Here is a 22,740-nt window from a genome sequence, read left to right as displayed (position 1 = left end):
AACTACTGTACAACCCAGCAATTGCACTATTAGGTATTTATCCAGAGGATATAAAAATGCTGAATTTGAAAGGGCACATGCACCCCAATGTTTATAGCAGCACTATCAACAACAGCCAAATTATGGAACGAGCCCAAATGTCCATCAACTGATGAATGGATAAAGAAGATGTGGTACACACACACACACACACACACACACACACACACACAATGGAATACTACTCAGCGATGAAAAAGAATGAAATCTTGGGACACTTGGGTGGCTCAGTCGGTTAAGCATCAGACTTTGGCTCAGGTCATGATCTCATGGTTTGTGGGTTCGAGACCCATATTGGGGTCTGTGCTGACAGCTCAGAGGCTGGAGCCTGCTTCGGATTCTGTATCTCCCTCTCTCTCTCCCCCTCCCCTGTACATGCTCTGTCTCTCAAAAATAAATGTCAAAAACTTTTTAAAAAAGAATGAAATCTTGCTTGCCATTTGCAACAATGTGGATGGAACTAGAGTCTATTATGCTAAGCAAAATAAGAGAAAGGCAGATATATGACTTCACTTATATGTGGAATCTGAGAAAAACAACAGATGAGCATAGGGGAAGGGAAGGAAAAATAAGGTAAAAACAGAGGGAGGCAAACCATAAGAGACTCTTAAAGACAAAGAACAAGCTGAGGGTTCCTGGAGGGGAGGTTGGTGGGGGGATGGGTTAAATGAGTGATGGGCTTTAAGGAGGGTATTTTTGGGGATGAGCACTGGGTGTCATATATAAAAGAGCAATCACTGGGTTCTACACCTGAAGCCAAGACTACACTCGAATTTGAATTTTTTTTTAAAGTGAAACTATTCTTTGGTATTTTCCAATTCCCTTTCAGCATCTGTTTACCTCTTTCTGGTGCTGTCCCCACCTCAGTACCCTCCACCTCTGGTCCATTATTGGGCTCAATACTATACTTCCCCACAGCAAAACTGGCTGCCTCAGCTGTAATCCTTTGTGCTACTTGACTGAATTAAGGATACAGCCTCCCCTAATTGATCTCCCTCTTTCTGATTTTGTTACCCTTCTGATTTATTCCTCCCCAAATCACCAGAATGATCTTTCTAAAAGGCAATTCTTCAAATAACTTCTGGGCTCATGTTGTAACAAAAGCTTCCTGAAAACATTCTACCTCTGTATTATCACTACCTATACCCTCCCCTCTAGCTACAGAACCTACTTTTTTCCCCTTACACCTTTGTTCAGATTGTCCTCACTGTCCGGGGTGCCATTCTGTTTCCTACTTTTCATCTCTGGCACCTCAGCACCTACCATACTACATGCTGAATGAGTGAATGAATCAAGTGCTCAACAATTCTTAATGGACCTGTGGTTTATTCTCTCAGGGGACTGCCAGGATCCATCCAGTTTTGTTGTGAAACAAAATAAAAGAACTCACAGGACACCAACAGCTGAGAGAAGCCTGATGTGTGATGTCTGAAAATACCATTCCACACTCTAAAAGCCCCGATCCCTAATGGTGGAATTTCAGATAATGTGACAAGCTAGGGAGAAAAAGGGAAGTGTCTAACACTGACTGAAATCTTACTACATTAAATGCTTAGATATTCATTTATTTATATTCTGTTCTGTTCCAGAATATACTTAAATGGTTCACTGTGCTAGGTCTATCTTACTTACTTGGGCTTTCTTTCCAATTACAGATGGGATGCTGAGACTCAGATTGAGTAGCCTACATAAGTTCATGTTATGAGTGAGAAGGGGGGTCAGACCTATCTGACTTTGAAGCTTCCATTCAATTATAGTATTACATTGCTGGCACCTTAAAATTAAGACATGTAAGAAACGACCTGCTTTTCCAATGTAAGGCTGCCGACTTATTGCCTTACCTGCAATTTAGAAATCCTCAGAATCTCTTCTCTCGCAAAGTCTTAAACAGTCTTATGCACACTAAAAATGAATGCTCAAGAAATGTTTACAGACTGATTTTAAATGAGATGTTAAATAAAACAAGGAAAACAGTTTGGGGGTGGAAAGTTCCTATTAATGGTTTGAGTGGTAGGTAGGAAACACTATACCTATTATATTAATTAAGGCAACTATATTGTTTTAGATAATATTTTACCAATGGGCATACCTAACATCCTTGGTCAAGCTGTCTGTTTATTCCAGGGGGACCACACATACTCTAGATTTATTTGGTCATTAACACAGAAGTACAGAGCAGAGCCATCTACTCTGGTCCTAAGAAATAGATGATCCCTATAAACATTGGGGTACAAGTGCCCCTATGCATCAGCACCCCTGTATCCCTTGGGTAAATTCTTTCAACAATAGCCAAATTATGGAAAGAGCCTAAATGTCCATTAACTGATGAATGGATAAAGAAGATGTGGTTTATATATATAATGGAATACTACTTGGCAATGAAAAAGAATGAAATCTGGCCTTTTGTAGCAACATGGATGGAACTGGAGAGTGTTATGCTAAGTGAAATAAGTCATACAGAGAAAGACAGGTACCATATGTTTTCACTCACATGTGGATCCTGAGAAACTTAACAGAAGACTATGGGGGAGGGGAAGGGAAAAAAAATTTAGAGAGGGAGAGAGCCAAAACATAAAAGACTCTTAAAAACTGAGAACAAACTGAGGGTTGATGGGGGGGTGGGAGGGAGGGGAAAGCGGGTGATGGGCATTGAGGAGGGCACCTGTTGGGATGAGCACTGGGTGTTGTATGGAAACCAATTTGACAGTAAATTTCATATTAAAATATATATGTGTGTGTATATATATATATATACATACATATTCATATATACATATTCATAATATTCATATATATATATATATGAAAGGAAAGAAAGAAAGAAAGAAAGGATGGCCCCACAACAGGGTGATCAATTCTGATCTTCTACACAATCAGGCAGAGCCTCTTTTGTCAAAGGTTTACAACTGAAAATTACCATTTTCAAATATAAGTGAGCTGAAATTGATTCTGATCTCTTGTCCTTCAGCCAATTAGGAGGATTCTACTTATCTAGGATGGCTGAATATATAATTAATCCATCATTGTCAACACTAAAATATGCTATGTATTTTAAAAAGCCTTGATTCAGCTGTCCCTATGAGAAATAACTAGCAAAATTTCATCAGTATCATGAGCAAACAGAAAAAAAACGTATACATACTTCAGACTTTAATATACTCTTCAGCTTGTTAACCTCCAAATTAGTATCTTGGACCTTCTGTTTTATGTCGTTAAGTTCATTATGTGTATCATTCAATTTTTTAGACAGGGCCTATAAAGAAAAATATAGCTAGATTTGACAACAAAAAATAAAAATAGAAACTTTCTCTATGTCAAAACCACTATTAATTTTAAATATTTATAGTAAATGTGATAAATAAAATTTAGTATACCTAATATATAAAGCTCATAAAAACCAAAAACACCTCAGCTCTTCATGCTTTCTAATATCACATTCTTTGCCATAACTCCTTCCAGTGAGTTGAAGTCTATTTAACCACATTTCTATCTAATCTTGCCTTCACAATTTTTTTTTTTTTGGCTAATTGGACAATAAACAACAGGACACAAATTGAAAATCTGAAATTGTTTATTTATTGGGACTTCCTGCTTGTTGCTCTTGGAAATACTGCAACAATCACCATGTGAATAAGTCTGGACAAGACTGTGAGATAATGGGAGACATGTGGCCTGTCACCCCACTAGCAAAAAAATAAAACAAAACAGAAAACACATGAATCCAAATAGTAAATGAGCAAAGAACCCAACAGACAATTCACAAAAAGGAAGCCCAAGGGCATAGTCCTTGAAAAAAGTTAAAATTTATAAGTAATAAAAAAAATTTTAATTTTCTAAACTTTTAAAATTTTACTAATTTTAAATAATTTTTAAAAAATGAAATACTATTTTGTCTATCAAATTAGCAAAGAATTAAAGTTATTCTGTTAAACCCAGGAATGAGCATTTCCATATATCTTGAAATAAACAAAATTTGCAAAAGCAAATCTGTTATCTGCTATCTACAATCTACATCAGGAGACATTTTTAAATGCTCATAAGAGAAGGAATAACAAGTATGTTGCTTTTTGTTGAAGGTGGGAGATAGATTCATGAGTATTCACTACATTTGAAAATGCCCACTTAGAAAGGCTTTTTTTTTTTAATTTAAAAAAGAAACCTCATAAGCTTTGATTTAATTTAAAACTAAATCTAGTGAATGAAATTAATGAAAAGAATGTTCACTAAGGCATTATTTGTTATGATGACAATATCTATGCACGTTAAGTAAATGAAGGCAGTAAATAACAGTATCTACACAGTGGCATACCACATACATTATGTATCTACCTATAAGAAATTGTTTAGAATAATTTTTAATAACAGAGGAAAATATCCATCTATATTTAGTGAAAAAGTCAGGATAAAACACTAAAAATACTTCATACCAATTTGTTAGAAATTGTGGTATTGAGGATGAGATTTTTTTTTAAAGGTTTCTGTTTTCCAAATTTGCTGTGATCTGGGTTTTAACTTGTGGTCCACAAAGGGATCCAACTTCTACCCTTGGGCCTATAACCCAAACAAAGGAAAAAACTACTCTTGAACAAACGTAAATTGTTATAACACCAATTTATTCTGATTATAAAAAATGTTTTTGAGGGGCGCCTGGGCGGCGCAGTCGGTTAAGCGTCCGACTTCAGCCAGGTCACGATCTCGCGGTCCATGAGTTCGAGCCCCGCGTCAGGCTCTGGGCTGATGGCTCAGAGCCTGGAGCCTGTTTCCGATTCTGTGTCTCCCTCTCTCTCTGCCCCTCCCCCGTTCATGCTCTGTCTCTCTCTGTCCCAAAAATAAATAAATAAACGTTGAAAAAAAAATTTTTTTTTAAATAAAAAAAATAAAAAATGTTTTTGAAGTTTTAACAAAGCAAGGGAGTGCTTATGATGTCACAGTAAGCAAGTAACAGCAACAAGATATTTGTCCAGTGATTGTGCTAGACACTCCAATGAGTACTTTCTAGGCATGTTCTCATTTCCTCTCCATTTTTACATATATAAACTGAGACTCAGGAAAGTTTAATGGTATGATCACACAGCCAAGCAGGGTATTCAAACTCATGAGTCTTAAATACTCCAGGCCTTATCATGTAGGAAAAACCATGATATAAAGTGGTGTGTGGTTTTATCCCACTTACATTAAAAAGTTCATTATGTAAATTAAAAATATTTAACAATTAAAAATACAGACTTCTATGATGCAGACTAAACACTGAGAGTGACAGCAAGTGGGGGAGTCATTTAGACTGAATCATTTTAAGAGGGGAATAAAGCTTCCAAATAGAGTTTTTTAATGTTCAAATTAAAATACTGATATTAGAAATGAAAAGAGTGGATAAACTGAAATATATTGTCTTAGAAAGAAAATAATTATAAAAGAAAATTTCTCAAGTAGAATCACAGTGCTAAGGAGGACCAAAATATGTGGCATAGTCCATACATATATTCATCCTTAAAGAGAGTAATAGTCCACCAAATAAATCTACCCCTTTCTTAAAAGTTTCTGAAGGTTTTTCTCTTCCTTTGTTGATTTGTTCAAATATTTATCCTTCAGTAAGGAAGTACTTCCTAAGATTTAATACAAATCTATTATATCACCACTCTCTCCTTTAACACTTCATGTTTGAGAATTTCATTTATAAAATATGAGGCATAATCTGCAGAGTAAAGGCAAAAAAAAAATGGCTGATTCCAAAGCCTGAGGTCTTCTACAAAATAAAATGAGGACTGAGAATCAGAATAAAACAAAAATTTTTCTTGGAGAAGAAAGATTCTAGGAACAAGTATACCTGGTTTTCTTGTTTGGCTTTAGAAAATTGTTCTTGGACAGTATCATTCTCATGAGCCAAGATATCTCTTTCCCTGGCAATCTGAGCCAGCTCATCATTTGTTTCATCCAATTGCCGACGCATTCTGGAAATGTCTTGTTCACACATAATTAGGGCTTCAGTAGACTGTCTATTCCACAAATCAGATAGTACATAAAAAGAGACATTTTATCAAAAACAGAATAACAAATTCTCATAAGACAGAAGTTGGACAGTTAGCATGAAAACGTTTGATGTTTTAAATACATTTAAATTTTAAATACAGTCCATTGGAGTTTCTCAATGTTTCCCATATTTCACTCTAAAAAAGGATGCTAAATATACATAATAGTCAATGATTTGCTAAGTATTTCAAAACTTCTAATACTCCAGTATAAGAAAGCCTTTATTCTACCTCTGGCTGCTATAGCTTTGTCTCCTTTGCAGGTTTCCAGTCCTCTGCCATCCTAAAAATTAATGGTTCTCAGGGCTGAACCCTTAGCCTCCTGATTCTTCTCACCCTTATCTCAGAAAATCCTATTCAGGCGCACCTGGGTGGTTCGATCGCTTGAGTGTCCAACTTGACTCAGGTCGTGATCTCACGGTTCATGAGTTCACACCCTGCAATGGGTTCTCTGCTGTCAGCACAGAGCCTTCTTTGGATCCTCTGTCTCCCTCTCTCCCTGCCCCTCTTCTGCTTGCACTCTAGCTCTCCCTCTCTCAAAAAGAAGTAAACATTAAAAAATACATATTAAAAAAAAAAAAAGAAAATCCTGTTCATAGCCATGGCTCCTAGCCCCATCTTCAGATGATTCTGAAATCTTATTTCCAGCCTCTTCCTCTTCCTTAACACTCCAAACTCATATTTAACTGCTTACTAGACACATCTATAAGAAAGCCTCAAAGGCTCTTCAAATCCAGAGGAAATCATGTGTTTCCACATACTTTCATAATGTTGAATGTTCATCCCCAGCCAGAAACCTAGCATTCTCCTAGATTCTCCTCCTCACAAGAAGCCCATCACTCCTGTCTCCCAATCCCTCCATCCTATCTATCATCATCTCTTTGGCTCAGTAATCTAGCACAAAAATCTCCTTAATTTCCTTTAATGATTTCTTATTGTCCAAAACATAACATTAAGACTCATTTGTCTATACCACAAGCCTCTGCCTATTTAGCCTTTCCTTCCATCACTTCTCTTACCCTTTGGGTTCCAGCACACTCAACTACTTGTCATTCAAGAGGCTCTTGAACATGATCTGGGGTTCTTTGCTATTCTCTTTACCTTGAATGCCCTTCCCATTCCTTTACTTGGCTAACACCATATTTTCTTTTACTTCCGTACACAGACTTGTGCCTCCTTTCAAACATTAGAAAGTTATCACCTGAGGTGCCTGGGTGGCTCAGTCGGTTAAGCATCTGCCTCTTAATCTTGGCTCAGGTTATATGACCTCACGGTTCATGAGTTGGAGCCCTGCATCAGGTTACGCATTGTCTATGCAGAGCCTGCTTGGGATTTTCTCTCTGTCCCTCCCTTGCTTGCATGCTCTCTCTCTCTCTCACAATAAATAAATAAACTTAAAAAAAAAAGTTATCACCTTATACATAACACTAACCCCCTTGTCTCCTACTATCTTTGTACCTAACATAGTATTTTGTCCCCAATAAATCTCAAATTCTTGTTGAATGATTTACCTTGATGCCTGTTCCATCTCAGCAATGATATTCTTCATGCCTGAAATGGTCTTTTCCTTGAAAAGTAATATAAGTATTAAATAAAAAATATTTTAAACTATTTCTCTTAAAACTGAATGAACAAAAAAAATTTCTCCTCCCTTTTTGATTTCCATTTGGTTTTAAACATTTATGTTCTATTCTTCTTTTTTATACTTTAAAACTAAAGCCTAATACATCGGTCTGAGTATTTGTACTGGATAAAAACAAGATTATGTTGACTAAAGACTACACTTACGTGCACTAATATGGGATCAGTATATCAAATACTTTGTTAAAATGTTTTGTGTTGTCATGCAACTATACAAGGATCCCATAAGCACCCTGTTTTTGTTGGCAAACCAGTGGTTTAGCATTGGAGTGTTGTATACTGGGAATATAAAACCCAGGAATGTGGATCACATAAAACTAATTTTAGTTCTTAGGAATAATAACTTTGATCAAGTAAATTATTTATATTAGTCATTGACAATATCTTCAAAAAGCTGTTCCAATTGAATTACTTATAAAAGTGTACCTATTAATTTTAGATGTGAGCTAATAAAGAGATAAACCTTAAGCCTAGAGAAAAGGTATAAAAAAATAAACTACTGACATTCTCCTTTTTCAAGGGTGTGTGAGAGTAGAATTAATGGAGTCAGTTAAGGCTGAAATGATCTTAATGTCATTAATACCACTCCTACACCTCCTCCTTTTAAAACTTTCATTGATCCTTAACTAGTTATAGGTAACTATACACAGATACTTAGGGCTAACGTTAGATCTAAAAAAAGTATGAAGTTATTCTTTCACTAAATAACTATATTTCATTTTGCCCTTTGAATTTTCAAATCCTTAGTAACCAAGTAGCAAGATAAACTAAACCTAGATTTCCCAACAAATCTTGTTTCTGTTCTTTAGAGACAGTTAGTCGTGTGTGTGTGTGTGTGTGTGTGTGTGTGTGTGTGTGTTATCTTCCTTTATTCATGTGCTCCTCTCCAGGTTATTTTTAGCTCCATTTTCCCATTCTGCTTTCTGGTAGAATGGTGCAGAGTCCACATTGGGCAGTAATGGATATCAGGGTATGGTTAAAATGGCTATTAGTAAAGCAGTTAAACTGCTTTAAAAAGCACAGGCCAAAAAAAGAGAAATTCTGCTTAAAATGGAATATTTTTACAAGGTTTAAAATACAACAATACATTTCTAAATAAACTCTGAAAAACTAATTGAACGTCTAGTGTTTCTAAAAGCAATTACTTGGTTAAGCTTTAAATATGGTTTATAAGTCTATATAGGACTTCTCTTTATCATTGGAAATTCATATTGAAAGTAAGATGCTCTGAGAACATTGTAAAGCATCCAGGACAACAAAATTACTGGGTAGAATCTAGTAATATATCCTATTAGCCTATTTTTCTCTTACTATGACCCTAATACCATCATTTCTCAAATTGCTGAAATCTAACCCATCATTATCAATTTAATATTCCTCGTACAACATCAATATGCTTATCCAGAGGTAAAGACTCAAGTTAATTATTAAAAATTCAATCTGAACAGGATGGTAAAAGAAACAAACTAAAATGTTACACAAGGAGTTCTATCTTTTATTATTCAAAAATATGTGAACTTGCTGTTGAGTTTTCTAACTTTAATTGGTAGCAAGTAGTAGAACATCTTTTAAAACTATGATTACCAGAAAAAAATTTCCCCTTCTTCATTATAATGTAGACTTTCTCCGCAGCAATTTATTTCTGTAATCTCCAGATTAGACTGTAACATTACTGCTTTTCACTTAAGGGTATTTGTAAATTCAGCTCTGAGATATCACTGTAGAGAACATTTCCTCTTTTGAATGTCTAACACTGTTTTAAAAGTTATTTTCCCTTCAGAGGATGGATGTGTTTATATTCATGATCTTATATGAAGTTCTTGATATTGAAAATAGACTTGCAACTCAATATTCTTTGTGAAGAAAAAATTAATGTCAGTACATGTTAGCAAAATTGAAGAAATATGAAATATTAGATATAACAGAGGTAAATGATTCAAAAATTTCTAAATAATTTGTTTCTAATTGTTTTTAAAGAAAATCATGTTGACTATTAAAAAACTGGTCTGAATACAATAAGAAACTCCACCCACCCAAAACCCCATAAAATTAAATTAAAAAAATTATTAAGGGGCGCCTAGGTGGCTCAGTCAGGTAAGCATCCGACTTCAGCTCAGGTCATGATCTCACAGTCGTGGGTTTGAGCCCTATGTCAGGCTCTGTGCTGACAGCCCAGAGCCTGGAGCCTACTTCAGATTCTGTGTCTCCCTCTCTTTCTGCCCCTCCCCTGCTCACACTCTGTCTCTCTCTCAAAAATAAACATTTAAAAATTTTTAAATTATTAAGGCATAACTATAAAATAATAACTCAGTGTTTTCAACAAATTAAATTTACTATCCCATGGATAGCAAGATTTCAGTTGTGCTCATGATTCCCAAATCTATTAACTTCACTTCAACTTACTCTCCAAAGTTAAAAATCCAAGAGCCTATGAATATTTCAACTACGTCCCAAAGACATGTCAATAATCTTCCTCTGTAAGCCTGTTATATTTCTGTTTCCTGCTTCATGCACAGGAACTATCCATGTGGTCCCTAAGTCAGAAAGCACATCTCATCAATCTTCCTTAAAACTCTATTTCTCTCATGGATACTACCACTATCCTAATACAATTCTTATTTTACTTGTAGCTACTGTCCTTGTCATTATTCTCATTTCCCTATAAACCCATCCTTTACATGGACTAACAAGTAACAGAATATTTGTTTCAAAATAAGGATCTAATTGTGACATTTCATTTACATTATTTCAATAATCCTCTACATCCATGATGATAGAGTCTAAACTCAATATTATACATATTTCTATGATTTGTTGCTTATCTGTCCCATCTCAACTTTTACCCCCCAGCCCTGCTCCCATACTGACCTTTCCTAAATTCTCTTATGAAAGCCACTGGGCTTTCATTGAAGCTGCTTTGTCTGTCTGAATCATCCTTTTTCTCATTGTTCCCTTTCTCTAAGTCTTGTCCTGGCTATTCCTAGTCATCACAGGGCAGTCCAGGCCCCATCACTTCCTGGAAGGCTCTCTAGAGATCTTCCTTCTCCCCAATCCAATCCCCAGAGTGAATTAGGTGTATTTATGCCTAACTCTAATGGCACATTGTAAACACATCACTATGGCACTTAGCGCACTCCATCATGATAACATCTTAATTTATCTTTCTCCCAATCATATTATAGGCTTTTGGAAGTCATGACCACTCACCCTCAGTTTCTAACATTATACCTGGAACATGTCAATAAGTGTTTGTTGGATGGATGGATGGATGGATGGATGGATGGATGGATGGATAAATGAATGAATTCGATCCCTTAGAGAGGGAAAAGACCTTATTCCAATCATGCTGCCTTTGCTTAAACCATCTGTGGAAAACAGTTTAGGAATTATCTTCAGAACTGGTTTATGAAATAGAAAAGGGTATTAATATTTCCCTGCCTTTTTGGCAACACTTTTGCTATTATTGTTTAAACAAAAAAAAATGTGGGATGGAGATTATCATCCAGTTTTATTCACCAGCTACATATAATCTATTCTCAAAGGCTGAGGATGATGTAAAAATGTGCTCCTAGTTTTGAGCACAATAACAAAGGCGGTTTTAATGTTCTTAATGTTTACTGCTTCCTAAGATGGCTACCTGAAAATATAAGTTCTGGTGTTCTTTTACAAAGAAATCAGTTTTACTGCTTTATTACCATGCTTCACATTTTGATACGTGAAATAGTTGTTGTAGTGAGTGTTAATCACAATTAATGAGAGAAAATCAATTTAAAAATATTAGTTAGTGGATTTGAACACAAAGTTCCTAAGAGTATCTGGAAAAATTTCAAAATCAGATTTTATAGTTTCAGCTCTCTAGGAAAAAATTTGAGAAAATCCTATTATTTTATTCAAACTCAAGTCCAAACATTTCCTTTAAACCACAGTTCTCAGAACATACTTTCATTGCCAAACTCTCTCCAAGGGATGCAATGTTCTCAGATTTTTTATCCAAACATGCTTGTAGGCATTCCTTTTCCTTAGCCAGATCGTTGAGGGTTGCACCAAGAATGCTGATTTCTTCTCTCTGGGCAATACTTTGCCTGGTAAAATTATCTAAATATGTAATCATAAAGGCATTGTTTTAATCAAGTTAATTTTTTTCCAACTCAAGCAAATTGAAATACTTTTCAAAGTAAGTTCTCCTGTATTATGTTCAATGACTGCAAATAAGTACTGTATCCCAAATAAAAAATGGCTTTTGTTGTTAGTGATTAAAAACTAAGATGAATCATGAAATTCCAAACGACACATAAATGTAAAAGCACAATTAACACATTTAAATTAGAACAGCAAAGGAAAGCTCTATATCACAAGTTCTCAGAGTAGATTTACATGTGTGGTAGGGGAGGAGAGGGTGAATGGACAAAATGAGTGGAATATTAAAACAAACTGTGACTTTTCTCCCTCTAATTTCCCCTCCCTCTAGCCTAGAATCACTGTTGCATGTAAGTTGGTAACTACAAGATCTTAATAAATAATTAGGTCATTTTCAGAATCAAATGTCTCCTGATATTCTGATTTTTCTAAAGCAGGGTTATAAAAATTCCTAGGGAAAAAAACATCACAGGAAGTCTGATTCGATTTGTGATAACACCAACAAACCAATGTCAATGTTGAAGACCTGACTGAATGGTATAAAATAATGGTTTTCAAGTTGTGGGTTCTCATCCAGCACCATTGGCATCATCTGGGAACTTGTCAGAAATATAAATTCTTGGGTCCCACACCAGACCCACTGAATCAGAAATTCTGAGTGGGCAGAGCAATTTATGTTTTAACAAGTACCCCTCCCAAATGACTTTAATGCCTAACAAAGTTTGAGAAGCACTTGAGGAAATTAGTTAAGATACAAAAGCCTTGGCCATATCTTGCTTCAAAGAGCCTAGCTCCAGTGATGTTTATTAGCACTCCAGGTGATTCTTTTTTTTTTTTTTTATTTTTTTTTTTTCTCAACGTTTTTTAATTTATTTTTGGGACAGAGAGAGACAGAGCATGAACGGGGAGGGGCAGAGAGAGAGGGAGACACAGAATCGGAAACAGGCTCCAGGCTCCGAGCCATCAGCCCAGAGCCTGACGCGGGGCTCGAACTCACGGACCGCGAGATCGTGACCTGGCTGAAGTCGGACGCTTAACCGACTGCGCCACCCAGGCGCCCCAACTCCAGGTGATTCTAACACACACCAAATTTGAAAACCACTGTCGAGAGCTCTACAAGGGAAGTTCTGCTAGACCTCTATGTAAATCCTTCCAACAGACGTCCAGTGCAGTGCTAGGAGAGGTAGCACCATATACTAAGAGGATGATCTATATAGTACTTGAGAATACATCATGTCCCTTTTCCAGAGAGCACTGTCATTAAGGCAAAACGCATGTTTTGGGTGTTCAGATATTTGAGTCCATTCCCACTGGCATTAAATAAATAAATTTAAAAACTCTAAAATAGCTCTAGTATCTCCTAGCTTTAAAAAAAAATCTCAATTTCACATCCTGCTCAAGCTACCACGCCATTTTTCTGCTTCTGTTAATAGGTAAGCTTTAAAAGACTTCTATTCTCTCATGTCCCTACTTCTTCATTTCCCAATTATTCCTCAACCTACTCCATCTTCCCCATCCAATAGTCCATTCACACTTTTTTGTCAATGTGACAAAACCCTGCAATGTGCCAAATCCAATCAATAATTTTTCATCTTCATCTTATTTTGCTTCTCAAACATATCTGACAATTGATCTTACTCTCCTTGTAAAAATATTTTGCTCTCTTGTCTCCCAAAATAACACTCACTTCTAGGTTTTCTTCCTACTTCTTTGGCTTCTTCTTACTCAGTCCTGGATCCTCTTCTCCTCATTCTCTATATCTTCCCTAGGCAATTTCATGGTTTTAAAATATCATTTATATACTGATGTGCCCCAAATGTATATCTTTAATTTAGATTTATCTTCTGAGATAAAAACTTATCTATTTAACTGCTTACCTTACATTCTTACTTAGACTTAAAATATCCAAAAATGAGTTCTTTAGTATTTCTTTTTTATAGTTCTGTTGTAATATTTCCTATCTCAATAAAAACCTAATCTAATGGTTTATGCCAGGCATTTTTGAACTACAAAATAGGAACTTAAAAATATTGCCCATTTACGGGGCACCTGGGCACCTGGGTGGCTCAATCAGTTAAGCATCCAACTTTGGCTCAGTTCATGATCTCACAGTCTGTGAGTTCGAATCCCATGTTGGACTCTGTGCTGATAGCTCAGAGCCTAGTGCCTGCTTCAGATCCTGTGTCTCCCTCTCTCTCTGCCCCTCCCCTGCTTGCACTCTGTCTCTCAAAAATAAATAATAAACATTAAAAAAAATTTTTTTAAATAAATTGCCCATTTTGGGGTGCCTGGGTGGCTAAGTTGATTAAGCATCTGACTCTTGATTTTGGCTCAGGTCATGGGATCAAGCCCCACATAGCGCTCCATGCTGGGTGTGGAGCCTGCTTAAGATTCTCTCTCCCTCTCCCCCTCTTCTCCACTGGTGTGCTCTCTCTTCTATCTCTCTCTCTCTCAAAAAACAATATATTCCCTGTTTTTAAATGGGCTTTTTTATAGTCTTAACAAAAATTTTACTTTACAGTTATAAGTAGATTAAGTTATGACCATAGAGATCCTGGTAAGAAACATAAATAGGTCACTTTATAAAAACAATTTTCTCTGAACCCAAGTGATAAAACAGATATAGCCAAATAAACATATGTATGCTTTCCACCAAAAGTAATACACAGATAGGTACCATGTTTCATTATAATAGCTATGGACAAGCCACAATGGTACGAGTTGTAAATTTATAAGCGTTCATCATAAATTTACAAAGTGTCACTGCTTTGTTTAGCTATTCCTTCATTCAAAAATATGATGCCCTAAGTATTTGTGGTCCTAAATATAAGGAAAAATTTTTACTATCAAAAACCCCCCACATTTTTCACTATTTTTGATTCATAAACTTTTAATTTATGGGCCTATTTCCAAGTTTCTCTATGTTATAACTGAAAAGAAGAAAACATATTTTCTATCAGACTTTAAATATATATATATATATATATATATATTAGGGAAAAAACTCACCAATTTTTTCATCCAAGCACATAATTTTCTCCTGAGTAAGCTGTAGTTCATATTTTTTCTTAGCAAGATGTCGCTGAGTATCAGAAAGATCTTTTTCTGTGTTTTCATATAAAAGTCTGTAAACGTTTTAATAATAAAACTAATTCTGAAATTTTTATGCTTTATCAACTTTTTAGTGTATTTAAATCTAAAAACTGGTAAGCACAATAATACACATTTTTTTCTTTTTAGCATTTTCTTTATAATACTACATTGTAGGAAGTTTGGAGAAAAAGAGACCCTCAAATCCACTACTCCACAGAAAGCTACTATTAGCATTTTGGTGTTCACTTTTCAGTATTTTTTACAGTGTATATTTAAAGTTACCATACTATAAATTCAAAATTAAATCCTGAGTTTTTTCACTTACACTTAGTCTTTAATACTTTTCAGTCCTATAACACAGCCTTCCAAATCACCTTTTTCTTTTATTTTTTATATTAAACATAATTTATTCTCAAATTGGTGTCCATACAACACCCAGTGCTCATCCCAACAGGTGCCCTCCTCAATGCCCATCACCCACTTTCCCCTTTCTCCCACACCTCCATAAACCCTCAGTTTATTCTGTTTTTAAGTCCCTTATGGTTTGCCTCCCTCCCTCTCTGTAACTTTTCTTTTCTCCCCCCTTCTACTCCCCCTTTGTCTTCTGTTAACTGTCTCAGGATCCACATGAGTGAAAATATATGGTATCTGTCTTTCTCTGACTGACTTATTTCACTTAGCATAGTAGCTTCCAGTTCCATCCATGTTGTTGCAAATGGCATGATTTCATTCTTTCTCATTGCCAAGTAATACTCCATTGTATATATAAACCACATCTTCTTTATCCATTCATCAGTTGATCGACATTGAGGCTCTTTCCATAATTTGGCTATTGTTGAAAGTGCTGCTATAAACATTGGGGTACAAGTGCCCCTATGCATCAGCACTCCTGTATCCCTTGGGTAAATTCCTAGCAGTGCTATTGCTGGGTCATAGGGTAGATCTATTTTTAATTTTTTGAGGAACCTCCACACTATTTTCTAGAGCGGCTACACCAGTTTGCATTCCCACCAACAGTGCAAGAGGATTCCTGTTTCTCCACATCCTCGCCAGCATCTGTAGTCTCCTGATTTGTTCATTTTAGCCACTCTGACTGGCGTGAGGTGATATCTCAGTGTGGTTTTGATTTGTATTTTCCTGATGAGGAGTGACGTTGAGCATCTTTTCATGTGTCTGTTGGCCATCTGGATGTCTTCTTTAGAAAAATGTCTATTCATGTCTTCTGCCCATTTCTTCACTGGGTTATTTGTTTTTTGGGCGTGGAGTTTGGTGAGTTCTTTATAGATTTTGGATACTAGCCCTTTATCCGATATGTCATTTGCAAATATCTTTTCCCATTCCATTGGTTGCCTTTGTACAGAAATCGGTTACATTTTTATACACAAATAATGAAGCAACAGAAAGAGAAATAAAGAAACTGATCCCATTCACAATTGCACCAAGAATCATAAAATACCTAGGAATAAACCTAATCAAAGATGTAAAAGATCTGTATGCTGAAAACTATAGAAAGTTTATATGAAGGAAATTGAAGAAGATACAAAGAAATGGAAAAACATTCCATGCTCATGGATTGAAAGAATAAATATTGTTAAAATGTCAATACTGCCCAAAGCAATCTACACATTCAATGCAATCCCAATCAAAATTGCACCAGCATTCTTCTCCAAGCTAGAACAAGCAATCCTAAAATTTGCATGGAACCACAAAAGATCTGGAATAGCCAATGTAATATTGAAGAAGAAAGCCAAAGAGGGAAGCATCACAGTTCCAGACTATATCCTCTACAAAGCTCTAGGGGCTTTAGCTCTTACAAAGCTGTAATCATCAAGACAGTATGGTATTGGCACAAAAACAGACACAAAGACCAATGAATAGAATACAGACTCCAGAACTGGACCCACAAATGTATGGCCAACTAATCTTTGACAAACCAGGAAAGAGTATCCAATGGAAAAAGACAGTCTTTAAAAAATGGTGCTGGGAGAACTTGACAGCAACATGCAGAAGAATGAAACTAGACCACTTTTTTACACCATTCTAGATTATATGACTAGCCCTATAACTTCATATTATAGCATTATCAAATAGAAACTTAAAAACAGATGTGCTTAAATACAAAGACATAGAAGAATATATAATAAGAAAAAAGTCTAGATTTTTAAAAGAACCTAAAAGAACTTCAGGAAATTAAACTAAAATCATTGAAATTTTTAAAAAGAAACAATATCAACAGATAAGTTTAAGAACAAAATAAACACAGCTGAAGAGACAATTAGTAAGCTGGAAAAAAACAGATCAGAGGAAATTACCTATAATAGAGTACATATAAAAAGAGAAAAAATACAGAAGAGGTTAAGCAATATAAAGAAAAGAACAAGAAGGTCCAATATTCATCTAATTCCAGGATAGAATACACACAATATTCAAAGAAATAATGGCTAACAAAATATATAAAATCTTAGAATAAAGAATGACCAGTGAAAAATACAAACACCAATATTAAAGGAACATAAGTTCTGGGAAGAAAAAAATAAATCTGTATCCATTAAGACAATTACAAATGGGGGAGGTGAAAAGACTTAATAGGAGTGAAGATTTCTACACTTAAACTGATAAATGTGGCACCAATAGACTGTGATGAGTTACATATATAAAATGAAATACCTACACCAACAGAGAAAATATCTATACAGAGATACTAGAAAGTATTACAGATACATTAAAATGGAGTTCTAAAAATGTTCAAGTAACCCACAGAAAGGCAGGAAAAAAAAAGAAAAGAGGTAAGAAAAACAAATGGAGGGGTGCCTGGGTGGCTCAGTTGGGTGAGTGTCCAACTTCAGCTCAGGTCATGATCTAGTGGTTGATGAATTCTAGCCCAGCATCAGTCTCTGTGCTGACAGCTCAGAGCCTGGAGCCTGCTTCGGAATCTGTTTCTCCCTCTCTCTCTGCCCCTCCCCCACTCCTGCTCTGTCTCTGTCTCAAAAATAAACATTTAAAACAAAATTTAAGATTATTAAAAATAGAAAATTTCTGCTTCACTTAGTAACAGTTTCAACTGTTCAGATCAATGCTTTCAGTGAGAACAAACTAGGAAAGCTGGGAAGCAGGTGGCAGCAGAGAGCTAGGGGTGAAGAATTACTTGAGCAAGATTTGAGAAGAGAAGACAAGAGAAGAGAAAAAGAAATAGGTAAGTCTGGAATATGATAATTGTTTTCCCCTAAAGAAATCTCTGACTCAGGGAAAGGTAGATAAGAGGCTGAAAAGCTGAGTAGCAACTGTGACAATTTCAAGAAGTTAGGGTACAAAAACAGGAGTCAAATCCCACCAAGAAAGGGTAAAATACTGAGTAAACCACTGTCTCCTACACATACACATTTGTTTGGGACCCTGAATAGTTAGAACAAAAGATTTAAGCCCAGATTCAAATTATCTCAGTTCTGACAAAGCAAATTATATATATATACATACCCCTCAAATTATCTCAGTTCTGACAAAAGCAAATACATATATCCTCTCTAGAGGAAAACAATATTCTGGTCTCAAATGATTTCTATACATTTTCATATTCAGTATTATATACTCAGTCAAAAATAACCAGACACACAGAAGACAATATCACATAACTGGAAAAAATAAGAGAAACAAAAGATAACAAGAATAGACTCAATAAAAATAGAACCATGCAGAATCAAGATAACAGGGTTATCAGAAACAGAACTTTAAAAAAAACAACTATGCTTAATATATCAAAGGAGAAAAAAAGCCAAGATTGAAGATTTCTCAAGAGACTTGAAAATATATATTTTAAAAGTGTCAAATACAAATTCCAGAAATGAAAAATGCAAAAACCAAAATTAATTCAACTGATAAGGTTTAACAGCAAGTTCAACCACAGTCAAAGAGGAAATGAGTGAACTAGAAGAAAGGTCAGAAAAAAATTCAGAATACAGTATGAATGGGCAAAAGTAACATCTGAAATGAAAACAGTGGAGAGTTCTCTAAAACTGCTGAAAGATATCAAGCAACGAAGCAAAAAAATCCTCCAAACCCAAGGATAAGTTAAACACACACACACACACACACACACACACACACACACACACACACACACCTAGGAATAAAAAAATCCTCCAAACCCAAGGATAAATTACACACACACACACACACACACACACACACACACCCTAGGAACATATAGTGGATTAAAAGGAGCCATATAGAGAATACCTTATAAGTAGAAAGGAAAAAGACAAACTATATTCAACAGTTTGTATCAGATAAAAAATAGACTGATATGGGTATAATTACTATGAGTGCTCTGACCATGGGCACTCTGGCTGCCTGGAAGGCATTAGGAAAGCTATCACTGTGTCCCTTGGCTCATGGAAGGCAGCAAGGGGTTTCAGTGGTGCTATTACAAAAACTTACCTAGCTTTTGGCAGAGAACTACCATGGACAATTAAGACAAAACATTCTCTGTACAATATCTGACTATTACAAAATCCTACCTAATTCCTACTTTTATTTGGCATGCATTTGGGGGAAAACACAACAAACAAAACATTGTCTGCAGAATGGTACGATAAATCAACAATAAGAAAATATTTGAAAATATAGTAAAGTTCTACTTTAGTCCAACTGAAGAATCTTTTCAAATGCCTTGACAGATTATTTTCTTAGCTTTTTTTCTTGTAAAACAGTATTTAAAAATTCATGCTGGGGGGGTACCTGGGTGGCTCAGTTGGTTAAGTGTCCAACTTTGGTTCAGGTCATGATCTCCCAGTTCATAGGTTCAAGCCCCACCTCAGGCTGTGCTGACAGCTTGGAGCCTGCTACAAATTCTGTGTCTCCCTCTCTCTCTGTTCCTCCCCCATTAGCACTCTCTTTCTCTCTCTTTCAAAAATAAAGATCACACACACACTCTCTCTCTAAAATAAATAAAAGATTTAAAAAACTTTTTTTGAACACATGCTGGGGCACCTGGATGGCTCAATTGGTTAAGCACCCAATTCTTGATCTCAGCTCAGGTCTTGATCTTAGGGTCCTGAGCTCAATCCCTGTGTTGGGCTCCATGCTGAGTATGAATCCTACTTAAAGAGAAAAAATTAAAAAATGCATGCTAAGTGGTGCCTGGCTGGCTCAGTTGGTAGAGTGCGCAACTCTTGATCTCAGGGTTGTGGATTTGAGACCCACGCTGGATATAGAGATTCTTTTTAATCTTAAATAAAATGCATACTAAAGTCAGAAGTATAAATGTAATGAGCCTATCAATTCATATGATAATGATGAATCCTGAAAGATACACGGGAGGATTGGCAAAACCTTCCAGTGTACACTGTGGCTATTTCTATGCTGTTAAATTGCATTACAGCCATCTATTTTCCAAAATAGCCATATGCCCCTGTACAACAGAGATCCATCTAATACAAAAAACAAAATGGAAAACTACACACATAATCAGAAGCTATCAAATCAGATCTTTAAATCACTGATCAATAAACCCACACCTAAAGCACATTTAAGCAATAGAAACTTTAGATATAAAGCCAGTAGCTTCTTTTGCAGACTCTTATAACTCTAATGTCAGAAAAGACTCTTACAACTCCTCCAAGAAATATTTAGAACTTCATAATTTTGCTAATGTTTATTTATTTTTGAAAGGGAGAGAGACTAAGAGACAGAGCACAAGCGAGGGAGGGGCAGATAGAGAGGGAGACACAGAATTGAAGTAGGCTCCAGGCTCTGAGATGTCAGCACAGAGCCGGATGCAGGGTTCAAACCCACAAACCACGAGATCATGACCTGAGCCAAAGTCAGACACTTAACCAAAGGAGCACCCAGGTACCCCAGAACTTTAAACAGCTATCTATATATAGTTTTTTCAAATGCCCAGAGTCCTAGACTCGATTTTGGTTGCTTCCAAGTTTGGGCAATTATGATTAGAGCAGCTATAAACATCATGTCCACATTTCTGTGTGCACATAAGACTCAATTACTTTGAGTAAATACCATGGAGGGCTGTATGTTAAGACTGTGTTTAGCTTTGTAGAAACTGACTGTCAAATAAAGTGGCTGTACCATTCTGAATTCCCACCAGCAATTAATAGGAGCTCCTATTGATCCACGTCCTCACCAGCATTTTTGTCAGTGATCCAGATTTTGTCTATTCTAATAAGTATATAATGGAATCTCATTGTTGTTTTAATTTGAATTTTGCTGATGACCTATGATGTGGAACATCTTTTCATACGCTTATGTGCCATCTGTATATCTTCTTTGGTGAGGTCTGCTAAGGTCTTTGGCCCATTTTTTTAATTGGGTTGTTTTTTTATTGTTGAATTTTTAAACAGTTCTTTGTAGGTTTTGGTTAATAGCTCTTTATCAGATGTGCCTTTGGCAAACATTTTTCCCAGTCTGTGGCTTGGCTTCTCATTTTCTTGACACTGTCTTTTGCAGAGCAGAAGTATTTGATTTTAATGAGGTCCAAATAATAATTTCTTGCATGGATTGTGCCTTCGGTATTGTATCTAAAAAGTCATCATGGGGAGCCTGGGTGGCGCAGTCAGTTAAGCGTCCGACTTCAGCCAGGTCACGATCTCGCGGTCCGTGAGTTCGAGCCCCGCGTCAGGCTCTGGGCTGATGGCTCGGAGCCTGGAGCCTGTTTCCGATTCTGTGTCTCCCTGTCTCTCTGCCCCTCCCCCGTTCATGCTCTGTCTCTCTCTGTCCCAAAAATAAATTTAAAAAAGTTGAAAAAAAAATTAAAAAAATTAAAAAAAAAAAAGTCATCAACATACTCAAGAAAAACTAGATTTTCTCCTGTTGTCTTCTAGAGGTTTTGAAGTTTTGCATTTTACATTTAGGTATACAATCCATTTTGAGTTAATTTGAAGGGTGTGATATCTGTGTTGCTTTTTTTTTTTTTTGGCATGTGGATATTAGTTGTTCCGGCACCATTTGTGGAAAAGACTATCTCTGCCCTGTTATATTGCCTTCGCTCCTTTGTCAAAGATCAGTTGCTTATGTTTACATGGCCTATTTCTGGACTGTCTATTCTGTTCCATTGATCTATTTGTCTATTCTTTTACCAATACCACACTGTCTTGATTACCGTAGCTTTTTAGTAAGTCTTGAAGTCAAGTAGCGTCAGTGTTCCAACTTCGTTTTTCTTCAATTTCTGTTGCCCATTCTTTTGCCTCTCCATATAACCTTTAGAATCTGTTCATTGGGGTGCCTGGGTGGCTCAGCCAGTTGAGTGTCCAACTTCAGCTCAGTCATGAACTCACAGCTTGTGAGTTCGGGCCCTGTGTCAGGCTCTGTGCTAACAGCTCAGAGCCTGGAGCCTGCTTTGGATTCTGTGTCTCCCTCTCTCTCTGCCCCTCCCCTGCTCATGCTCTGTTTCTCTCTCTCTCTCTCGAAAATAAATAAACATTAAAAAAAAAATTAAAAAATAAAAATAAATAAAAAAAGAAGCTGTTCATTGATATCCACAAATAACTTGCAGCAATTTTGATTTGAACTTATTCAATCTATAGAACAAGTTGGGAAGAATGGACATCTTGAAAATATTAAGTTTTCCTATCCATGAACATTGAATATTTTTCAATGTATTTAGTTCCTCTTTGATTTCTTTCACTAGTTTTGTAGTTTTCCTCATGTAGATTTTACACATAATTTGTTAGATTTATATTTAAGTACCCTGGAATCATGACCTGAACCAAAATCAAGAGTCAGACGCTTAACCAACTGAGCCACCCAGGAGCCCCTAGAATAGATTTTAATACTGAAATCTTTTTAGTTG

General features: G+C 36.0%; 1 protein-coding gene across 6 annotated transcripts in view; it reads right to left on the bottom strand.

Annotated features, from left to right (window-relative positions):
- The window catches only part of TSGA10 (testis specific 10), a 166,736-nt gene that overhangs the window by 90,975 nt on the left and 53,021 nt on the right, over positions 1–22,740 (bottom strand). For all 6 annotated transcript variants that reach the window (XM_043603186.1, XM_043603185.1, XM_043603184.1 and 3 more), the window contains 5 exons: positions 14,853–14,968; positions 11,647–11,801; positions 7,577–7,632; positions 5,864–6,032; positions 3,182–3,292 (listed from right to left, as the gene is read on the bottom strand). In XM_043603186.1, coding sequence (XP_043459121.1) covers positions 3,182–3,292; positions 5,864–6,032; positions 7,577–7,632; positions 11,647–11,801; positions 14,853–14,968 — 607 coding nt within the window. The remainder of the gene's footprint in view (positions 1–3,181; positions 3,293–5,863; positions 6,033–7,576; positions 7,633–11,646; positions 11,802–14,852; positions 14,969–22,740) is intronic.

The sequence above is a fragment of the Prionailurus bengalensis genome, chromosome A3 (assembly GCF_016509475.1).
Source record: "Prionailurus bengalensis isolate Pbe53 chromosome A3, Fcat_Pben_1.1_paternal_pri, whole genome shotgun sequence".
Classification (NCBI taxonomy): domain Eukaryota; kingdom Metazoa; phylum Chordata; class Mammalia; order Carnivora; family Felidae; genus Prionailurus; species Prionailurus bengalensis.
The sequence above is the reverse complement of the archived record's forward strand: the minus strand, read 5'-3'. Positions and strand labels throughout refer to the sequence as shown.